At 42.3% G+C, this 23606-nt stretch overlaps 1 protein-coding gene across 1 annotated transcript in view; it reads right to left on the minus strand.

Annotated features, from left to right (window-relative positions):
* The window catches only part of LOC122810586 (tetraspanin-4-like), a 662136-nt gene that overhangs the window by 207054 nt on the left and 431476 nt on the right, over positions 1-23606 (minus strand). Inside the window, exon 3 of the mRNA XM_044082164.1 lies at positions 21730-21921. Coding sequence (XP_043938099.1) covers positions 21730-21921 — 192 coding nt within the window. The remainder of the gene's footprint in view (positions 1-21729; positions 21922-23606) is intronic.

The raw sequence follows: 23606 nt of genomic DNA on the forward strand, positions 1-23606 counted from the left end.
AGAGTTGCTGCTTTCACTTAGTCATCCAGGCTCCAGCCCCATAACATTCTAAAGTGCGAAAATGTTTTAAAACTGAGTTGAAATTCCAAGCTGTCAGATGTGCAATGTCTATAATGTGGAGCTTTTATTTCCAGTCCTCAAGTGAAATGGGGCCTTGATCAGTGGAACTTTCCTAGTAATCAAAGGCAAGTAAATGCACAACAGCTGGTGCAGAGATGTACCATTTACAGTCCATACGATAGCAGCAATTCAAAAGAAAAAAATGCTAGCATATCCACTACAAGGTTATCTATGCAGTTCTATGGGCACTGATTTATGTAGTTTAAGAAGCTATGTATCATACATGGGATTCCTAAACAAAGTGTTTCAAGGATATAAAAAACATGCAGCAAATCCTAAAGTGATTCATACACACAGAACACACAAAGGGGTAAGTCTCTGTACGTGGTCTTACCAATTGTGTAGCCACAGTACTCAGTTAAGCATTTATGCAAATAACCCCCTTTTGACATTGTCTGTGATTTGAAATGCAAAGACAACTCTGTATGGGGGGGGTTTCAAATCTTTTGTAATTTATGGTACTATGTCTGTGTTCCAACAAGCATCTTCAGTAATTTATGGTATCATGTCTGTGGAGCCACAACTGAAGCTGTGCTTCTGACTAGATTGATAATCATCTTTTACTTGGTCTACTGCACAGCTAGAGGTGAACAGCAACATCACTGCATACTGAAGAAATACGGGTGAAAACACACTTAAGTTTGGTAGTAAAGTAATTACCAGTTACTTGGTTCCTTGTAGTGCAGTCAGACTTGCTACCACAACCATGCCTGTCCTCACAAACAGCAGTGCTGGTATGATGCGTCAGGTAATGGCAGTGGCTGCCAAAAATAGTGTCCTCATTTAAGTATATTATAATGAAGCACCATCTGCAGTCACAGGCAATAGCTGAATAAATATATGAATCATTCTTGCCTGTGACTGAGGACAGTCACTACTGTGGTATGCCTTGTATGACAGCATTATTTTTTTTTTATTTGTGGAAAGTCCAAATGGTTGGACATTCCTCACCTGCAACAGTACAGTCATTCACCTGTCTGTACACTTAACACAGAGACTGTTAAATTGCCATCCAAATTCCTAATATGACCTACACCTGTGGATTCCATTTTGTGGACTCACCAAGAAAGATAATCAGTTACCATGTTTAGCTGTAAGAAAAAAAATCTCAAATGAATTTAGTCTGTGCTTGCTGAGCTCCTTACACATTCCTTCGTTCGACAGCTAGCCCATATATTTGTCATCACAGCCATCTGAATTATACTAGTATTCACCATCAGTCATTTTTCCTTAGCGCCTTCTTTTCTCAATGTGTTTCCTTAAAATCTTTTTCATGAAATGTTTTTCAGGGTAAATATCATTATCTGAACGGTCTTGAGTTGTGTTTTCCTTCAGCACTCACTCATCCTCACCATCAATCCTAGCACTGCAGGCCCATCCAAAATAAACATCTGATGGAGAGTTCATGCAGCACACAGCTTTGACAACTATTTTTGCTTTCCTTTATATTCTCGTGTAGTTGCCTGGCTGAAGTGCAGTGTGTTACACAAATGCTTACATAGTCTATAAAAATCATTTTAATATTTACCAAGGTTTCTAACTTCATTATCATCTTCTTCTCTTGTCACGAGTCCATAATGGTTTATTTTTCACATGCTGGTTTTGTAATGGAATACTGTGCACCACTGATAAATTTCATTAAAGTATAATATGAATCAGTTTCCCACAATATATGACTCATGTTCTTCTTTCCCAAGCTCTATCTGCAGACAGGTACTTTTCTTCTGGTTGCACTGCACTTTAGTACAGTTATCAAAATACAATAATTTAATATATTTCCAAATACTCGATAAGACTACCTAAATATTTTCTTTTCGTCTTTATACTTAAGGCTTATCCATGCATACTTTAAAATAAAATGGTTAGGGATGATTTGTTTGCTGATGATTATCCTCTCTTTGGACTGCTGACCTTATCTTGCCTTCTGTGATAAACTGGAGTAATATTACAAAAGGAAGTTCTCTAACTGTCTGTATGTGGTATATTATACAACTTTAAATGAATGCATTTTACCAGGAGAACTCATTAGCTGCTGATGAAAGGCTGTTAAAGTTGAAACAACAAAATGTTTTCTTGTATAACATCTATACTAACTGAATAAAAGTGTATAAAATAATCTTTTTTTTTCCTTCAATATTCCTTCATAACAGTAGTAACTTCGGGCTAGTATGTCCTATATTATTATTTTCTGTAAATGTTTCTTATAAAACTAATGAAGTAACTTTCTGGTGGTACACATGAAACTCATTTTTTCAGGCTACTGCTGGAGTGTAGACTTGTTTCGGAAACCATGTCCTTAATCTCAAGATTTAATTGTGTCAGTACATGCATGGACATATATGCATGTATGTATTTATTTCTTTACCTGCTCTAATCTTAAAATGTTTCATTTCTCACATAAACACACCATTTAAAAAGACTTCAAAGGGTCATGTCAAATTATAAGGGAGGCTTTTTACTGAAAATTTTAGTGATGCAACTAATGATTTGATGTTGTCTATTTTCGTCCAATTCAGCATATGGGTTGTCGGATCTGACTAGATCCGACTCAAGGGACCTTATACCAGAGTATTAGATCTGAGAGCTCTGACTCTTCCCCCACTCACAATTTCTTCCTTCTGACTGACCCCAGATCTCATTTGCATCCTGTTCAACCAGATGTGTTCTCCAAGAGCTTCAAGCATTCATGATAGGTAAAAGCAACATTTATTTATATTTAGTGGTCCTCCCTTTTCTTATAGTGCTTTAGATTAGAATTAGATTTAGATAGTGTTTTTTGTACTTTATATCCTTTTCTGAGTGTTGCTTCTTTTGTAGAACCTTTTAATATATAGTTTCTTAATATTTAGCCTTTTAGCATAATACTTTCTCTGCTTCAACAAATAGTTATCATGTAGTTAGACAAATTGATAGATATTTAGATATGTATAGTGTCTATACATAGAATAGATACTGTTTTTCTACAGTTAATCAATAGATAATGCTCTTACAGTTTTATATATATATATATATATATATATATAGATAGCTTTAGAAAAGTATATATAATTACTATGCTTATATGAGAACACTTTTATTGCTCTGTTGTGCGTTTTTCTGATGTCTGAGAAACATACTTTATTTAAAAATTGTTCAGCCTGTGGACACAAAATCCCTCCCGAAGAACCCCACACTGTCTGTGTGTCTGTTGTTTGGGTGCTTCTCATCTTCAGGACAGTTGTAGTATCTGTGCTGCCTTCGGATCCAGAGCCCTACAAGGCAGGAAAGAAAAATTAATACTCAAAGGATGCCCCTCAGACAGGGTCTACCATGATGTCATCTGACATTAGACATTCTTCTATATCTTTCCCTACTGAGAAAAGAAAGGAGAAGGAGAAAGACAAACCTAAGGAGAAGCACTAAGAGAAATCAGCAGATTAAAAGAGGAAGGAAAAGAAAAAAAAAAAAGACAGAGAAGTCTAGAAAATGTTCTCTGGATTCATCCATTGTCCCATGTCTGGCACAGTCAAGCTCCATCTTCAAACCAGATCCGTTTTCACTCACCAGAAGCTTTCTCCCCTGGGCTGTTAAGCCCCAGCTTATATTTATCAATTCTTCAGCACAAACTCTCTTCTACACCTGCATCTGGATGTTCCACCAGAAGTCTTACCAACATGGACGTCGACTTGTTGAGAAAATTCTTGAGAATACAGATTCAGCTGGGATTCCTTCCAGCACTGTCCCCCAGAGGAGGGCCAGGAATGGGCCCATCAACACTGTTCCACCTTGTTTTAACACCATCTCCCTTCTTGAAGCTGGCGGCCATTAGTCCGAACCCTTCCAGTGCACTTTAGTCATATCAGATAGCCCTGGAGACTTTGGCTTTGACTTCTTCCCTTACTCTTTCAATTCAGATGCTTTTGGGTCAAGATGAGTCCCAGGGCTAAAGCGCCAGGGTCAGAGTACCAATGGCATCAATGCCAAGTTTTCAGAGCCATTCCTTCTCCTTGGTACTTCAGCACTTGATAGCTAGGCTCCGAGGTACTCCGCAGAACCAACCTCAATTGATGTTGGGAAGCTCCCAGAATTGGCTGACAATAGCAGAGTCAGCTTTTGAGGCTGTGATAACAGCCTTGGTTGGTCCAAGAAGACAGGTGCATGCACCAAGTTCGGACCCATCTTGACTTCCAGTGGATCCCATCTTTCATTCGTCTCATTCGATTTCGTCAGGGACAGACAGACCAAACTGGCTTAGAGACAGCTCAATGTTCAAGCTCATTATCTGATTCCAATGTGTCTCCATCAGACCTCCTGAGATATGTTCCATGAAAGAGGATGTGCAAACAGAAGCACATACACTCCTCAAATGAGTCTGTCACTGAAGACGTAGACTTAGGTGGAGGAGAAGGATCCCCAGGACCCCCCCCCCAAAGGACTTCAGCTTTTGGGGCATACTAGAATTGATGAAGTGGGTGGTGGTCTTCTGAAGCTCCTCCTTCTGATGAGTCCATGTTCCTTAAAGCTTTTGGGTCTGGCCCATCAGCATCCTAGGTGGTCCCACGTCCTGATGGCTTAATAGATCTCATTGTGTAGAAAGCTTGGAAGGAACCTGATGTGGCAGAGTCCATTACTAAAAAAAGTGGATAGAATTCTAGTAGCCATAAAGGGCAGAAAATATTAGCACAAAGGCCCTCCTGTAGATACCATGGTGGTAGCAGCAGACACAAAGAAAGAACTATCTGAAGAAAGTTCTTCTGTTCATCCTCCTAACAGTCAGTCTAGGCATTGGACACACTATGGAAATAGAATTATGCTTCAACAATCTTTGCACTTCGAGTATTGCATTACCCTTTATATATGACACATTTCCAAAGATGCATGATCAAGGAGGTTTCCAAGTCTCTTTTGGATAACTTACCACTGGATGTCCAAAGGATAGTGGATGCCCAAATGTGTACCCTGCAATCTACTTCCAATGTTGCCATGTGACTGCTACTGAGTGTAGAAGATGGCAGATCAAGAGCAGCTGGTACAGGCATTGTCATGCCTGAATGCAGTTATTTGATTTTGCAGAAAGCTACAAGATGTCCTTTATAAATACTCCCTTGATGGTTCTACTCTATCTAGTTGGACCTAAGGTAAAATAAATGTTTCCGAGGAGTGAACAGGATGTTAAGAACCTGTCTACTATAGGAATCTGTTTCTCCACTCCACAAAGATCCTTTTCCAGGAATCAATGGAAAGGTAAAAAAAAATGTGGTTCAAAAAAATCACAGGTTTTTCATCATGACAGTCCTGGAGATCGCTCTCCCTGAGGCATAAGCGGAGGAAATTCGAATGGACATCACCTGAGAGGCAGAGGCAGACTGCAGAATCAAGGTTTCCATAGCCCCTTTACTGAGAAACCTTTCCAGCATCCCTGCCCAACTACTGCTCTCCGAAGGCAGTCAGGGCACACTTAACTCTACACCCTCTAGCCTGGCAAATCATAACATCCAATTCATGGATGCAAAGGATCATCACCAGAGGCTATACTATACCCTTTTTGTCTTCACAAAGAAAAGATTGAGGATTCCCAACACACCACCATATAATTTGGAATCTGTAGCAACAGAAGTGCTATGGTTGCTAAACAAAAACAGTCATCCAACCGGTCCCCCCAGACCACTTGGAATCTAGAGTCTATTCTAGGTTCTTTTTAGTTCCAAAGAAAACAGGGGACCTCAAATCAGTTTTGGATTTCAGCCATGTCAACTAATATATGAAACAGACAAAGTTCTGGCTGGTCACAATACATGTGCTGTGTGGATCTCCAGGATGCCTACTACTACAACAAGACTCGGAAGGAAACCCAGGAGAATTCTCATTTTCTGTCTGGAGGCCAATGATTAAGGCACTGCTGTTTGGTCTCAGCACAGCCCCCTGGGTGTTTACTAAGATTATGGCAGTTGTAGCAGTTTATCTACACCTGCACAGGATCCAAGTCTTCCCATACCTAGATGAGTGGTTCCTAACTGCTATAACCATCATCTTCTTTTGGCTGTTCCCATTAGAGGTCGCCACAGAGGATCATCTGTTTCCATTTCTTCCGGTCCTCTGCATCTTGCTCTGTCACACCAACCACCTGCATGTCCTCTCTCACCATATCCATAAACCTTATCTTAGGCCTTCCTCTTTTCCTGTTACCTGGTAGCTTCATCCTTAGCATCTTTTTCCCAATATACTCAGCATCCCTCCTCAGCACGTCGAAACCAACGTAATCTTGCCTCTCTGGCTTTGTCTCTAAACCTTCCAACCTGGGCTGACCCTCTAATATACCTATTCCTAATTCTGTCCACCCTCATCACACCCAATGCAAATCTTAACATCTTTAACTCTGCCACATCCAGCTCTAACTCCTGCCTTTTTGTAAATGCCACTGTCTCCAACTCATATAACATAGCTGGTCTCACTACCTTCTTGTAGACCGTCCCTTTCACTCTTACTGGTACTCGTCTGTCACAAATCACTCTTGACACTCTTCTTCAACCACACCATCCTGCCTGTAGTCTCTTCTTCACCTCTCTTCCACACTCACCGTTACTCTGAACTACTGATCCCAAGTATTTAAACTCATCCACCTTCGCCACCTCTACTCTTTGCATCCTCACCATTCCTCTATCCTCTCATTCACACACATATATTCTTAGTCCTGCCGACCTTCATTCCTCTTCTCTCTAGAGCATATCTCCATCTCTCCAGGGTCTCCTCCACCTGTTCCCTACTCTCGCTACAGATCACAATGTCATCTGCAAACATCATAGTCCACAGGGACTCATGTCTGATCTCGTCTGTCAACCTGTCCATCATCACTGCAAATAAGAAAGAGCTCAGAGCTGATCCTTGATGTAATCCCACCTCCACCTTAAACGCATCCTTCACTCCCACCGCAGACCTCACCGCTGTCACACTACCCTTTGTACATATCCTGTACCACTCTTACATACTTCTCTGACACTCCCGACTTCCTCATACAATACCACAACTCCTCTCTAGGCAACCTGTGATATGCTTTCTCTAAGTCTACAAAAACCCTATGCAACTCCTTCTGACCTTCTCTGTACTTCTCCATCAACAATCTCAGAGCAAACATTGCATCTGTAGTGCTCTTTCCTGGCATTAAACCATACTGCTGATCACTAATTATCACGTCCCTTCTTAACCTAGCTTCCACTACTCTTTCCCATAACTTCATGCTGTGACTGATCAATTTAATCCCTGTTTAGTTACTACAGCTCTGCACATCACCCTTATTCTTAAAAATCGGTACCAAAACACTTTTTCCCCATTCCTCAGGCATCCTCTCACTTTCAAAGATTTCATTAAACAATCTGGTTAAAAACTCCACTGCCAAGCTACCTCCAAGGACCTAATACTGAATCACCAGACCTTTCTTGTTAGACTTGCAGACCATCTGGGAATAACAGTCAATCACATGAACAACAAACTGTCACCCATGCAACAAACAGAGTTTATAGAATAGATACAGTGGATATAAAAAGTGTACACACCCCTGTTAAAATGCCAGGTTTTTGTGATATAAAAAATGAGACCACAATAAATAATTTCAAAACTTTTCCCACCTTTAATGTGACCTATAACCTGTACAATTCAACTGAAAAACAAATCTGTTAAGAGGAAAAAATATAAAAAATAAAAAATGTACAATAAGCTGGTTGCATAAGTGTGCACACCCTTAAACTAATACTTTGTTGAAGTACATTTTGCTTTAATTACACACACACACACACACACACACACACACACACACACACACCTACATACAGTCAACTGCAAGTTTGATATAAATGTATATATAGTATACTTTATAATAAAAGACTAATGGGCAGAGACAGGAGTCCCTAAATCAGCTGTACCTATAGTAAGCATATAAAAATTATGACAGTTTTATGTTGTAAGCAAGGATATCGTGGTCAATTCAATAGTAATTTTTTTTTTTTGCACTTAATGTACAAAAGACCTCTTCTGCAGGAATTCTGCAAAATAATATAGATATATTTTCCAAGTACTTATTCAAGTCTCTGGAAAATTACCTAAGAAGAAATTGAAGTAAACAGGACTATGTAATGGGAGCGCTACAGAATCCTGAAAGCCCAAAATCCTGAAGACCAAAATCTCGAAAGTTGAAAATCCTGAAAACACACAGGATACCAACAGTTACTATATTCCAGCACAAGTACATACAGAAACAACAACTCCAAGATTGCACTTCACACTATATATATATATATATATATACATATATACATATATATATATATATATATATATATATGCATATAGTTGAAGGGTAATATGTTTCTGTATGTACTTGTGCTGGAATATAGTTAGGTGTTGGTATCCTGTGTGTTTCCAGGATGTTGGGCTTTCAGGATTCTGTAACACACACACACACACACACACACACACACACACACACACACACACACACACACACACACACACAGAGACACACACACACACACACACACACACACACCCATTAAATGAGAATATATATGCACTGGTGGCTTCACTGCATTAGAACTGTTTTCTGTCATAAAAGAAATGCTAGTCTTACTATAGTGAAGTGAGTGTGTCTGCGCATGTTGGAACATGTTGTAGAGATTTTTGGATGCAAAGCGGGGTTTATAGAATAAATATTTTGCAGGTAGGGTACGGAGTGAGTGGTTGTGTGTTTCAGGTTTTGTTGGTTGGTGAGAGTGTATAAAAACATGTTGTGTGTGTGTGTGTGTGTGTGTGTGTGTGTGTGTGTGTGTGTATATATATATTCAGGTAAGGCTTGGAGTGTATAATGGAAAGTATGGTGGTGTCTGGGTTTTATGTATGGGAATGCATGGTCAGAAAATGCTGTGGTGAAAGTGTATGTTAGATGTGCTTGGAGCACACTGTATGAAGGGTGTAAGAGGGACATAGTGTGCAAAATAAGAAGTTATGTACTTAGCATAATGTTCCATGTTTGTAGTCCATCTCGCCTACATTCTTGCTGGATGGGTTCGGAGCTGATCCTCAGCTCCGACTCGGCTGATACTAAAGCTTGAGAGATTTTACTGGTTTGATGCTATCCCCTATCCCATGGTGCACCACAGCAATTCCCCAGATCTTGTTTGCAAGAAAGTGACTAAATACATAATAGTAATTATACTATCAATAACTATGTATATACAAAGAAAGGACTTTGTTTTACTATCCATGCCATGTGGACAGACAACTGTAACAAGGTCAGACAGCATAATGGATAGTTCACCAGTTCCTCCAGGATACAGGAAAAGGGAAGGAGGGTGGGACGCAAGAATGTAGGAGAGATGGACTACAAACATGGATCGTTATGGTAAGTACATAACTTCTTAATGATATGTAGTCCTATCTCACAGTAATTCTTGCTGGATGGGACAGTGTCCCTAGCACCTTTATCCCAGGTGGCTCAAGGAAAGAGACTCTTCAACACAGTGGACCCAAAGGATTACCTGTCCCAGGAGGCCAAATCCAATTTGTAATGAGTGACAAAGGTATGACGTCTTGCCCAAGTAGCTGTTGCACAAATGGTATCAATTGGGAGTTTTGATTTGAAGGCATATGAAGCTGATACTGCTCTAGTTGAATGGCCTTTTACTTTAGCAGGTAGTTGTTTCCCAGCATTTTTGTAAGCAAATGAGATGCAGTCTGAAAGCCATTTAGACAGAGTTACCTTGGAGATGGGCAAGCCTTTGTTTTTGTCTGAGAAGGAAACAAACAATTGATCCGATTTACTAAAATCTTTAGTCCTGTGCAGGTAAAATCATAAAATTCTATGGATATCTAATTGATGCCGTCTCTATTCTGATTTACTACTGTAATTTGGGAAGAATACTGGTAATTCAACAGTTGTGTTTAGATTATGTTCTGAGCATACCTTAGGGAGGAAAGAAGGATTAGTTCTTAAGGAGTCTCTAACCTTATGGAATATAATGTAAGGAGGTCAAATGGTCAAAGCTTGCAATTCTGAAACCCTCCTAGTAGATGTTATAGCTTCTAAGAACAATGTCTTCCAAGACAACAATTTCAAGTCGGATGAAGAAGATGGTTAGAATGATGGAGAAATCAATGAGATCAGAACTAAGTTGAAGTCCCGGGGCTCCGGAGGTTGCCTGATTGGAGGTCTGAGAAGGAGGACTCCTTTCAAAAAGGTTTTACATAAAGAGTGGGACATAATAGGATTTCCCATGTTCCCAAAATGATAATTTGAGATGGCAGCCAACTGAACTCTAATGGTAGCAGCTGCAGCTCCTTCTTGAAAAACACATGCAAGGAAGGACAGGATTGACTCTACAGGAGATGAATAGGGATCTATGCCTTGTTTAGCTGCCCAAATGGAAAACCTTTTCCATTTGCTGGAATATAATTTTCTGGTGGAAGGTTTGTGGAAAGAAATGAGAAAGTGTTTAATGGTAGGAGAAAGGGATATACACCAGGCTATTCTTGGAAATGGAGCAGCCATGCTGTCAATTTCAGGGTTTGGATGGTAGGATGGAACTGTCCTGATTGGTGAATCAGAAAGTCTGGAGATGGTTCCAGAATCCACGGTTTCTCCAAGAGATAGGGCCACAGGAAGGGGAACCAGACTTGGTGAGGCCAGTAAGGAGCAATGAGGATCAGGGTACTCTTCAACAGTTATGCTTTCTGAATCACTTTTGGTATGAGAGAAAAGGGTGGAAAAGCATAAAGAAGTCCCGGAGGCCAATTGTGGACCACAGCATCCCTGGGTGACAACCCCAGATGGGGAATGAGGGCAAAGTAGTTGCAACATTTGGTGTTCGTGTATGTGGCGAATAGGTCGCAGCAAGGGTGGCCCCATTTGTGGAAAATCTCTTCTGCAAGTTCTGTTTTCAGGGACCACTCATGAGGCATCAGAACTGCCCAACTCAGTTTGTCTGCTATCACATTGGACTTTCTGGGAATGTGCATTGCTTCCAGAAAGCAACGTTTGTCCATCGTCCATTTCCATACTCTTTGTGCCTCATAACAAAGTGAGTAAGACTTGGTTCCCTCTTGTTTATGTACCACACTACAGACATGTTGTCTGATTGAATCACAATTGTCCCAGTGGGAAGAGAAAGTACAGTTGTGTACACTTACCATAAATGTAGATGTTCGAGTTTATTCACTGTTGCAGTCATCACACTTGGGTTATCTGCCTGCAGGTAGCCCTCAGTCAGCCCGAATACCAGAGTTTTGGGATTTCTGTGTCGGATGCTGTTGCTTTTTCCATGATGTCAGGTCGTCAGGGGTATAAAACATGCAGCTGACACCATTACATCAGTTTACTTTTTACTGGAGATCTTCCACACCGTGTAATTGCTTCCTATTTTGGGGGCTCCTGACATCTGGGGCAAGAAAAATACCATTGCCATAAATTATGGCCAAAAAAGAGGATGGGTAGAAAGTATAGAAAAGTCAGTGGAGCTCGAGGGAGGGTAAGCAGGACTGCAACAGTGAATACACTCGAACATCTACATTTATGGTACGTGTACACAACTGTACTATGTTCTTCGTGTTTCACTGTTGCAGTCATCACACTTCGGTTGATTGCCAAAGTTGAGGAAGGGTGGAGGCAGTCAAGAATATTAGGGCTGGCTAGCAGGCCTTGTAAGACTGCTGTAGCAAATCCAGCTCTGGATTTAGAAAAAATAGGCAAGTGGTAATGCTTGGTGAAGGTGTGTACAGAACTCCAAGTTGCAACTTCCAGGATGTCCCTGGTGGGGACACCCCTGAGGAATGCTGCATAGGTTGAGTTAGCCCTAGTGGAATGGGTTCTGATCCCCTATGGGGTAGGTTTTTCATGGTATTTGTAGCAGAAATGGATGCAGTGTGCTATCCATTTGGAGATGGTTTGCTTTGAGATTGCCTTGTTCTCTGCCCCTGAAGCAAAGCTGACTAGCAGCTGGTCAGATTTTCTGAAAGGTTTAGTCCTGTCAAGGCAGAACCTAAGCTGCCTGTGCACGTCCAAGGAGTGCAGGATCCTTTCCCCTTTATTCTGAGAATTAGGGGAAAAAAGTTGGTAAATGGATGGATTGGTTTAAAGCCACACTAGATACCACCTTGGGCATAAATGATGGGTTAGTCCTGAGGGAAACCTTGTCCGCGTGGAAGATAATGAAGGGTTCCACCGCCATAAGGGCTTGCAACTCAGACACTCTTCTTGCTGTAGTGATGGCTAGAAGTAAGGCTGTTTTCCAAGAGAGGAATTTTAACTCTGCTGTAGCAGCAGGCTCAAGTGTGTGTGTGTGTGGGGGGGGGGGGGGGAGTGTGAGCTTCTCTAGTACAAAGTTAAGGTCCCAGGCTGGAGTGGGAGCTCTCCTTGGGGATCTTAAATTGTTAACTCCTCTCAGGAACTGTTTTACCTGAGGGTGAGAGAAGAGGGGTGGCTCAGAACTGTAATGAGCTGAAATGGCAGACGCATGAATTTTAATTGAAGAGAAGGATAGGCATTTGTGGAGTAGTTCTGCTAGATAATCTAGGATTTGAGGTAAGCTAGGCGTGGTTGTGTTCTTTCCCTGAGACTGGCACCAAGAACAGTATCTTTTCCACTTTTCTGAATAGGATTTCATAGTACTAGGCCTCCTGGCCTCAAGGATGACATCCAGCACCTGTTTGCTGAGGGTTGCTGGTGATGTATTCAGGGGATGAGCCAGGCTACTTGGTTCAGGGTTTGCAGCTGAGGATGCAAAATATGGCCCTCCTGCTGGGACAGCAGGGAAGGGGTCTGAGGTGTCAGGGTGGCACTACTGTCAGACTGCATAAAAGTGGGTACCAGTGCTGGCGTGGCCAGTCTGGTGCAATCAGGATTGTCCTTGGCTTGTCCTGTTTGACCTTGCGTAGTACTTTTGAGAGGAGGGGCAGAGGGGGGAAAGGCATAGATTGAGAGGTTTTCCCATGTAAAGGACAGGGCATCAACTTTCCATGCTTGGCTGTGGGGAGTTCTGGTACAAAATTTGCTTAATTGATGGTTCTGGGGGGAGGCAAAGAGGTCCACCTCTGGTGCACTCCACCTGTGGATCAGAAGCTTGAATAATTTGGGTTCCAGTTTCCACCCGTGTGAATCCATTAGATTTCTGCTTAAGTCGTCTGCCAGTGAATTTAGTTTGCCTGGCAGGAATTGAGCTTGCAGGTGCACTTGATTGCTCAAGGCTGTGTTCCACAGAGCCATGGCTAACCTACAGAGTGGGTAGGGATGAGTTCCCCCCTGCTTGTTTATGTACCACATAACTGTGGTGTTGTCTGCCTTTATCAAGAGTTGTCCTGGAAGGATAAGGTATTTGAAGGCTGTCAGTGCATTCTGTACAGCTAACATGTCTTTTTGACTGATATGCAGGTGCATTTGTCTTGGGCTCCATTTGCCTTGAATGCATTTGCCTGCCATGTGAGCCTTGCATGCATAATCTGATGCATCTGTTGTCAGGGTTTGGGTGTTGGGAGGTTGAATGAAAGGGGAGTCCCTTGTTGTGGTAGCAGGCCTCTGCCCACCAAAGGAACTCTGTCCTTAGGCAAGGAATGATAGGAATCATTGTTCCCAGGTCCTGAGAATGTTGACACCAGAGACTTTTTAAGTACCATTGAAGTTTCCTCATATGCAGTCTTGCATATGGAATTAGTAGAATGCAAGAGGCTATGAACCGTAGGGCTTGCAGTATTTTTCTTGCAGACAGCTGGGTTTGGGTGGCCAGTAGACTGAAGTAGTTTGTCAAGTAAACCTGTTTTTCTGGAGTGAGGAATGCCATCTGGGAAATTGTGTTCAAGCTTGCTCCCAGGAATACAATCTTTTGGCTGGGTACCAGATGTGATTTCTTTTCATTGATGGTATACCCCAGAGAAGTTAGAAGTCTCTTTACAAATGTCAGGTGCTGAAGTAGCAATTCCTGACTGTCTGCCTGAATCAGGCAATTGTCCAAATATGGGTAAATTTGATTTTTTCTCTGCCTGCAGTATGCAATGGCTGGAGCCAGGCATTTTGTAAATACCCTGGGCGCAGTAGATAAGCCAAAGGGAAGTACAGAAAACTGATAGTGCATAGAGCCTGCCCTGAAACGTAGATATTTCCTGCAATATTCCCTTATGGGGATGTGCAGATAAGCTTCTTTTAAGTCTAGGGTGACCAGTCAGGAGTCCTTGGCTAGCATAGGAAGCAGCAGTTGGAGAGTAAGCATTTTGAATTTTGGAACCACCAGGAAGCAGTTGAGAATTGACAGATCCAGGACAGGGCACCAAGAGTTTTCTTTTCTGGGCACCAGAAACAGTCTGGAGTAGAAACCTCGTCCCTTTCCTCTGTTGGAACAGGCTGAATAGCCTTGATACTGAGAAGAGAAAGTACTTGCTTTTGGGCCTCTGCCCACTGGTTTGAGGGGAGGTCTGGCAATCTGCTTGGGGTTGGCAGTGAGTGGAAGTAGAATCTGTATCCCTGGGATACAATGTTTAAGACCCATCTGTCCTGGGTAATGTACTCCCAGTTTTTTGCATGCAGGGAGGGTTTTCCTCCTAGGGGTGCAAGTACTTGGGCAAGGCTGGGAAGGATGAAGGACAAGTCATTGTGAGCTTTTTCCATAGGATGGCGGCTTACCACTCCCTGTTTTTGAGGTGGGAGCACTCCATTGTTTAGATCTGTGCATACCCTGAGACTGTAGTCTTGGTGGTCTGCTGCCACTGGGTTTGGACTGAGAAGGTCTGGGAGAGACTGGAAAGCACCAGCTTTTTGAAGGCCAATGCCTACTGAATCTAGGTGGCTGTACCTGTAGGAAATCTTTAACAGTTTTCATAGATTTAGCTTTTTCCTCCATCTTTTTTAAGAACTTCTTCTGCTTTAGCGCCAAACAAACGTTCTTGGTTTAATGGAGCATCTAGTAATTTTGCTTTGACATAGTCTGGCAATATTTGTTCCTTTAGCTAACCATACCTTCTAAGAACATACCCAGTGACAGCAGCCCTGCAAGATGCTTCTACAGTATCAAAACCACACTGCAAAGTATGTTTTCCAACTTGGTTTGCAGAATGCATTAAGTCTTGTAAATTTTTATGTTCTGCACAATCAGGAACCAACATACTTTTTGTTTAATTAGTTCCATAATATGTTGCTGGTACTTTAACATGTGAAACTGACAATTTAAAGCCCTGATGGCAAGAGTAGCAGAGGTGTATACCTTCTTCCCCCATCTGTCTAAAGCCCTAGAATCCCTGTCCGAAGGGGTAGGGTTTTTGGCTGTAGTAGCCTTAATGCCTTTAGGTCCCTGGGAGATGGTCTTTGGATCCGCAGTAGGATTCTTAAATAGAAATTTGTGAGAGTCAGGTACTCTGTAGTACCTGTCAGGTTTCATAGGAGCTGGTGGCAAAGTATCAGGGGTAACACTGAATTCCATGAAGACATAATCTACAATTTCCAGAACAGGAGGGAGAGCTAGAGGCCTGTGCTGGGGCAAGTTTAAAAAATCCCCGAGTCTCTTTTTGGACTGTGAGTAGTCCTGGCACTCCCAGCGGAAATGCTCTCTGAGGATATGTAGGGTTTCACCGAAAGCCAAATCCTCTGGTGGGGTGGCAGAGGGATTGGAATCCTCTGCATCAGAATCCTCATAGGTAGATAAAGGTATGTCCTGGTAATCTGAGGGGTCAGAGTCACCGGACTCATGATCTGAAGAATAAGAAGGAAAATCAATTATTTGTCTTTTAGAGGGGGAAGGCTGGCTTCCCCTAATTAAAGTAATAAGGTCTTCAGCCATTCTAAGCATTTGTTTCTGTGGCATGGGAGCTTGAGAATGCGCTTTGGTCATCTGTTTCCTAGGCATAGTGCGAACTCTGGGCCTGAGAAATTCGGTAGTTTTAGTCTGAAACAGAGTAGTCGGTTTAATATGAACATCGGAAGGTCTAAATACACCCGAAGAAGCCGGTGCCTGCACAGCTGTTCTGGACCCATCCAAGGTATAGACATCTGTAGGTTCCATAGTCGAAGAAGCATCTCGCGGCATACTGGACTCTGAATGAGTCTCAGTAGAGGCCTGCAAATCTGTGGAAGCAGGTATCAGGGGCTGCGAAAGTGCCTCACTGAGTACCGGCAGGCTGGCGACTAGCTTAACGGAAGCGTCATCGGAAGTTTTTGACCTATGCGGTCTGTCTCTGTCTTTATTCTTACTTTTTTTGGAAGATCGGTAGTCAGATGGCTTATCAAAGCCATTTTGTAATACGGAGAATGAGTATGAAAGAATTTAGCAAAAAAGATCGCCCAATGACGAATAGTTCGGGCATGGAACAGGGCACAAAACCGACAGCAAGGAACGTCGTGGTCTGGGCCTAAACAGGCGACGCAGTAAGAATGAAAATCTCTGTATTTGCTTTCCACAGGCAAAACAATTATTATTTTTTCTGACATCGGTTAGAGCAAGAAAAAAGGATCCCCAACGAGGTACTTAGCTTTAGAAGATTTCAGGTCTGAAACTGGAATAACGAAAATTTCAGGTAGCGGCCGACTGGCACTTGCGAACTGCTTCTGCTTCGGGCTCTGCTCAGCAAGAAAAGCTGATGTAATGGCGTCGGCTGCATGTTTTATACCCCTGACGTCATGGAAGAAGCCACAGCATCCAATGCAGAAATCCCAAGCCTCTGGTATTCATGCCGACTGAGGGCTACCTGCAGGCAGATAACCCAAGTGTGATGATTGCAACAGTGAAACACGAAGAACATCTGTGAAGTGCTTGCAACGCTTATAGCACTGCTCTCATCTCCAGAACATTTATGTGCAAGTGGTTCTCATGATCCTGCCAGATACCTTGGACCATCATTCCCAGATAATGCCCCCCCCACCCTATCTGGGAAGCATCTGTGGTCAAGACTGCATTTTGTTGAGGGGGGGAAGAAGGGGATGACCTAGATAAAGCTGATCTGTATGTAACCACCATGTTAGATCCTTTTTGCAAGAGTTCGTAATGAGTATTTGGTGGGACAAGGGTAGATCCTGCACTGACTACTGGGCAAATAGTAGCCACTGAAGTACTCTCATGTGTAGATGGGCTAAGGGAACTAAAAGAATGGTGGATGCCATAGTCCCTTGGACTTGAGAACTATCCTGGCCTGTATTTTGTCTTTGGTCAGCAAGAGTCTGACTTGGTTGTGCAACGATTCTATCTTTTCTGGTGTCAGTTTTGCTGTCATGGTGACTGAGTCTATTTCTGAGCCTAAGAAGACAATGTGCTGCGATGAAGATAAGGCGGATTTTTTTTAATTTACTGTAATTCCTAATCTGGCGCACAAGGATAGAGTCTCATCCCTGGCTCGGATTAGTTGGTGCTTGGTGGTAGCAGTGAGGAGCCAGTCGTCTAAGTACGGAAACACCTAGAATCCTTGATGTCTAAGGAGAGCCGTGACCACCACCATACATTTGGTGAACACTCTGGGGGCTATAGTGAGGCCAAAGGGCAGTGTTCGAAACTGAAAATGACTGGCTCCCATCCAAAAGCGTAGATGTCTTCTGGAGCGCCTGTCCATTTTGATATGGTAGTATGTGTCCTGAAGATCTATGGAGCACATCCAATTGTCTTTTCTGATAAATGGAAAAATTGACTGCACAGTGATCATACGGAACTCTGATTTTTTTTTACAGACTTGTTTGGCTTGCTGAGCTCTAGAATTGATCGTAAGTCCACGGTCTTTTTTGGAACTAAAAAGAATCATGAGTAAAGTTCCAGATTCTATTTGCTCTGTGGGGACTTCTTGGATCTTGGGAAATTTGTAGCCAGGTGCTTGGGTACAGTGAGAGATGACCCCCAACTTCCTCCAGAGATGGACAGTCTAGCAACCCTTCAGGGGAGATGAAAGGGACGATCAGAGAAAGCATCTCTATCACCCTGGTGTTGACAACCCCCTCTGCCACGAGCACTGTGACTTCCATTATAACCTCCCCCTCTGCCTCTAGGGGAGGGCTGACCTTGTGCTTGAGGGAAACCTTTTTGGGATTTACAGAACCAGATTTTCCCTCCAGTTTGATCCTTGGGATAGGGTCTAGAAGGAAGGGAGAAACAGACTCTGATAGCAGATAAGGTTTTCCCTTCCTGCTCACACCTGGTCAAAGTCTCTTTTACATGAGGTCCAAAAAGAGTTGAGCCATCAAAGGGGACATTGGTAAAGGAAGACTTGAAGGATTATGTAAAATTGCATAGCCGCATCCAGGAATGTCTCCTAAGAGAGATCCCTGCTGTGGCTGCCCTCTCGCTCCGTCAGCTGCATAGGAAATCAGCCTCATGGAGGAGTTAGCAATAGAGGTAAGGGTGGAGAGCTGCACAGATACCTTGTCAGCGGATCCCGAAGCTACTGAACCCTGAAGGGTATCTCCCAACTCCTTTAGGAGATCCCTTTGAAGCCTAGTAAAATGGGACAGGTAATTCAGCAATCATAAGGTTAATGCAGCTGATGAAAAGGTATGCTTTCCATACCTATCCATTGTCCTAGAGTCTTTAATAGGAGGATGGATATTTGAGGATGTCTTTGATAACTCCTCCCTTCGTGGTTGCTGATACCACCATAGCATCCACAGGTACTCCATTAGTTAGAAAAGATTTGTCTTCTGGAGCGGTCATAAATTTGTTTGGCCTCCTCGGGACAGGCTCCACTGTGTCCGGAGATGTCCAAGCTTTCCGAGATATGACCCCTAAAAGTTGGTCATATGGTGGTGTCACCCAGGAGGTGGAAGGTCGGGAACCAAAAGCCTCAAGGTACAGTGAGTCATCCTCAGTAGGGTAAGAGGTCTTCCAATCACCCCTCTGTCTAAGGATTTCAAGGATGCCCGCAAAGGAGACATCCTCAGAGGGGAATCTTGGGGACCCTTCTGACTCATCCAAATCAGTGTCCGAAGTGACAGACTGGGGCGAGTCAATGTGCTTCCTCTTACAAAGTCTCTTCTGAGGGACCTCTCCAGTGGGATAATCTAGGGAGGTCTCGGAAGAGGGGAATCTCCAATGGGGGCTCCTTGGGACTCTGGTTCCCTACGCTTAGGGGGGAGTTGGGGAGAAGAGTTTGCTGTCAGCTGCTGGAGGGATATCGGGTTCAATGGCAGGGCTTTAGCACTAGACAAAGCTTTCACTATTGCCTCAAAAGCCTTACCACCCCACTCCGAAGAAGACCTCTGCTCTGAGGAAATGGAAGGTCGACTCCGAGCAGGAGGAGCATGTTCTAAAGCGGATGTGGGAGCTGAGCTCACATGAGCCGAAGCACTGAGAGGAAGGGTTGGTTCCGAAGAAAAACCAGGGTGACTATCCCTCTTGGAGTCGACCTGAGAGTGTTGGCTCTCAGATCTCTCGGCTCCAGACTCAGCCGATGAGGATAGAGTTATCAGTTCCGAGGAAGCAGGATGAATTCTCAGAACCGAAGGTTCCAGCACTAAAAGACCAGAAGCATTAGACTCTGAGAGTGAAGCAGTCAGAGGAGGAGCAGTAGACTGAAGATGGGATGGCTCCAAAGCCTTTGGGTCCAGAGGAGCTAAATTTTTGTCAGCACCAGGTCACAGAGCAGCCTCTTCACCACCCACTCGACATCCTCATCAAAAAGTGTCCTGGAGGAATGGGTGGAGCTAGATGGAGATCTCCTCCTTTCCAAAATCGGAGCTCTTAAGGTTGGTGAAACCGGTTTCAAAATAGGTGAGTGTCTCGAGAGAGAAGATTGTCTCGGCACAGATGAAACAGACGGCACTGAGACTGATGAAGCAGAATCAGAGTCAGAACTCTTTGGCTCCGTCGCTTTTGATTTCTTTGATGGTTCCGAAGCTGGAACCGATGGAGATTTCCTTTTATGAGTTTTAGGAACTGTCTGACCTTGTTCCAGCTGTTCTTGGAAGGAACTAGTCATAAGGCCCTTATCTATAAGTTTCCTTTTCCTTTCATTAAGAACCCTGGTGCTGAAAGCATGACAGAAAGTACAGGGTTCTTGTAAATGAGCCTCTCCAAGACAGTACACACAACTGGTGTGACTGTCAGTCAATGACATTTTTTAAAGCCAGAAGGACGGTGTTCTTTATGTTCTCTGTCTTTATCCTTAGACATATTTCTATTGAGAAGAAATAACAATACAATAACAAAAAAAAAAAAAAATAGTACAACTATAAAGAGAAGAAATTATATATATATATATATATATATATATATATATATAAAAAACGAGAAAGACTAGCACACAAAGAGGAAAGGCCCTCTAATTTAAATGGGCAACTACGGCCCTCTAACTAAAACGGGCTGTACAATCCTTAAGAAAGGGGGACAGGGGAAGCAAACACTCACGACAATCACTCAGATAAGGAAAAACTAGTTAAATAGAAAAAGGTGAAGAGATATAATCAAAAATATTGAAAAATTTCACTTAGCCAACGAGCCAGTAAGAAGACAACCTTGAAGCTTTTGCGGCAACGAGATCTGGGGAATTGCCGTAGTGCACCATGGGATAGGGGATAGCTTTGAGCCAGTAAAAGCTCTCGAGCTTTAGTATCGGCCGAGTCGGAGACAAGGATTGGCTCCAAACCCATCCAGCAAGAATTACGGTGAGATAGGACTACATAACATCAGATGTTTGTGTGACTATGTCCTCTGGAAAACCTGTGTTGGTACAATAAAAGGTATTAGATCATGCCTGTGATCCACTGTCTTTGTGCTTTTTATGTCCTGTGGGTCACTTACTCCAAACAAATATATAATCTCAGAGATGGTTATAAGTTTTTTTTTGTTGGGGGGGGGGGGGGGCAGGAGCTTCCTTACCACCACAGGGGGCATGTTGAGGTGTTTCCACCCCATTAGAAGCATTTGTAGAGTGTGTGTGTGTGTGTGTGTGTGTGTGTGTGTGTGCACGTGTGTGTGTTTTTGCTTATCTTAGATTGTGTGCCTGTATTATGGGTATCAGGGAGCGTGTGGGTGTGGGTGTGTCTGCGAGTGCCTCCATGAGTGTTTTTCACTTAATTAGCATTAATTAACATACTAATTCATGACTGCATTTTACTGAAGAGTCTTTCAATAAATTGCTTGCCTCTAGTTTGTTATTGATATAAAAGATGTAATCAATTTAGACATTTATTATTCCTCATAAACCAATGCCTTAGAAATTAAAAAAGTGAAGTGAGCTCTTTTGAATGCAGTAAGTTTCTACAGTCTGAATATTCCATGGCGTGGGTAATGCATGAGCCAACAGTCATTCTACTATCTGTGTATAGTTTTGAAATTCTATGCTTGTATACCCAGATTAATTAATCAAAAGTAAACAAATGAGTCAAAACTGTTAAGAAAGGTAGTGTTGCACAAATGGAATTTGTTGTTCCTAATGTTTTATTTTACTTTGTGACTCTCGTTCATTGGAAAATTCACCATTTACTCTTATTTCTTATCCTAGCAGATACTTAATGACGTTTGAGTTAGTATACAAAAACTAATACATCAGTAGTCAGAATGGATCAAAACTTAAAAGCAACATAAAATGTTATTGTGACTACTTGTTTTCTTGAAAACTTCATAAATACAGTTTTTAATAAAAAGAAAAGTAAACTTGTTTGTGAAAATAATAGATAAGAAAGTCTGCACTTACTGAGAGCAGGAGCCAGCGATGCTCAGTCACTGCACCAAGGCACCCGATGAATCCGATTACCATGATTACTGACCCCATTACCATGAAGAGGGTGGCTGCAGTCAGTGATGGGAAGGTGCTGGAAAGCGTGGCAAAATGTCCTTGTGTCACTGCCAGCCACACGCCAACTCCCAGAATTCCACATCCTCCTAGCTGTAGTAGAAACATGAAGTGGTATATATATTACATTGCTCCAAACTATTCAGCTATGTATAGCAATGATTAAACTTTTACAAGCAAAAAAAGGGGAATCCAGGTCAGTAAGGATTCTATGTTACTAGTAGAAAAGATCTCTTAATCAGCAGGTGGCTACATACTAAGCCAATCTAACCCAATAGTGGTAGTTAGATACAAACCTGCCTGTTAAGTATTCATTTCAGAAGATGCGAGTCCTAGGGCACGTAGACTGACAGTAAAATGAAGAACAGGAAAAATAAGCAAAGTACACATGACACAATACAAACAGCTTCATAAAAATTACATTTAGACACAGTGTAGTTCATAATAGCTGTAAATTGTAGTTCACTCTCCATGAGTTATTAATAAAGAACTACACAGATAAAACAAACTCTTCATTCACAGGGAGTTCATTTATATCTTGCTACCATTTCCACATTTGCTAGTATACTACGTTTAATGTAACATTTATTTATTTATTTAAATTTGTTGACCGGGAGTGTCCGACTGGACGTGGGTCCATTTTCAGCGGAGGCCTGGGGAGAAAAGCTCCACAGTAAAATAAACAGACAGTAGTTACATTGGATTACATAGCGATTAACAATTTAACATAGAAATTACTTACAACATATTTACAGATGAAGAACATAGTACATCAGTAGACAACTAGAATCTTTATCTGTGAAGTACATAACAGGCATTAACAAATGTAACAATAAGAAGTTCCTGCTGTATAATAAGTACTAGGCTTATCAGCATCTGAGCTTGCTATCATCAAGATAGTTAGTGGAGGTGAAAGAAAGGTAGTAGTTGGATGGGGTGGATGATATCAGAGTGGGAGTTGCAAGGGCATAGCCAGCATGTTTTTAGGTGCGCTTTTAATAAAGTTTTGAAGTTGGTGCATGATGGTACAGAGGTAATTGTGGGTGGGAGTGAGTTCCATAATTTGGCTATGGCGCACGCGCAAGAGAATAGTGCTTCACCAGCAGAGTTACTGGCTTTAGTGATCTGCAATTGATTTTTGTTGCTGGATCTTAGTGGTCTGGTGGTGCGATAGGGTTGGAGTAGATTCTGGAGGGATGGGACATTTAGTGGATGGTTTACTAGTTTGTGGGTGAGTGAGAGTTGATACCACTGAAGGAGGTGAGGGAGTTCAAGCCAGCCTAGTTCAGCAAGTGAGAGACAGTGGTGACTACGGTAGGATGCCCCTGTGGCGAATTTGGCGATTTTGTTGTAGCAGGTCTCTAGCTTGTTTAGATCACATTGCCTTAGGTTGGTATGTACTGGAGAGGCATAAAGTAGGTTGGAGATAAGGTGGGAATTTGCTATTGAAATCTTTGCTGCTTTGGTGAGAAATTGTTTATTTCTGTATAATGCTCCTAGTTTTTTGTGGACTTTTTTATGGTCATGGATATGTGAATGTCAAATTTTAGTTTATTGTCTATTTCCACTCCTAGCAATTTGGTGTGTTCAGTTGGGTATATAGTGGTGTTGTCTTTTGCTGTGATGTTAAAGTGAGAGTTGTTTTGAGTATGTTTGGTGGGTTGGAAGATGAGTAGTTTAGTTTTGTTTGGGTTGAGTATTAATTGGGCATCGGATAACCATGTTTCAACAGAGAAAAAGGCTTCCTGTGTGACTTTTTGCAGTTTGGGTAGGGACTG

This window comes from Protopterus annectens, chromosome 9.part0, assembly GCF_019279795.1.
Source record: "Protopterus annectens isolate FY-2018-M chromosome 9.part0, PAN1.0, whole genome shotgun sequence".
Lineage (NCBI taxonomy): Eukaryota > Metazoa > Chordata > Ceratodontiformes > Protopteridae > Protopterus > Protopterus annectens.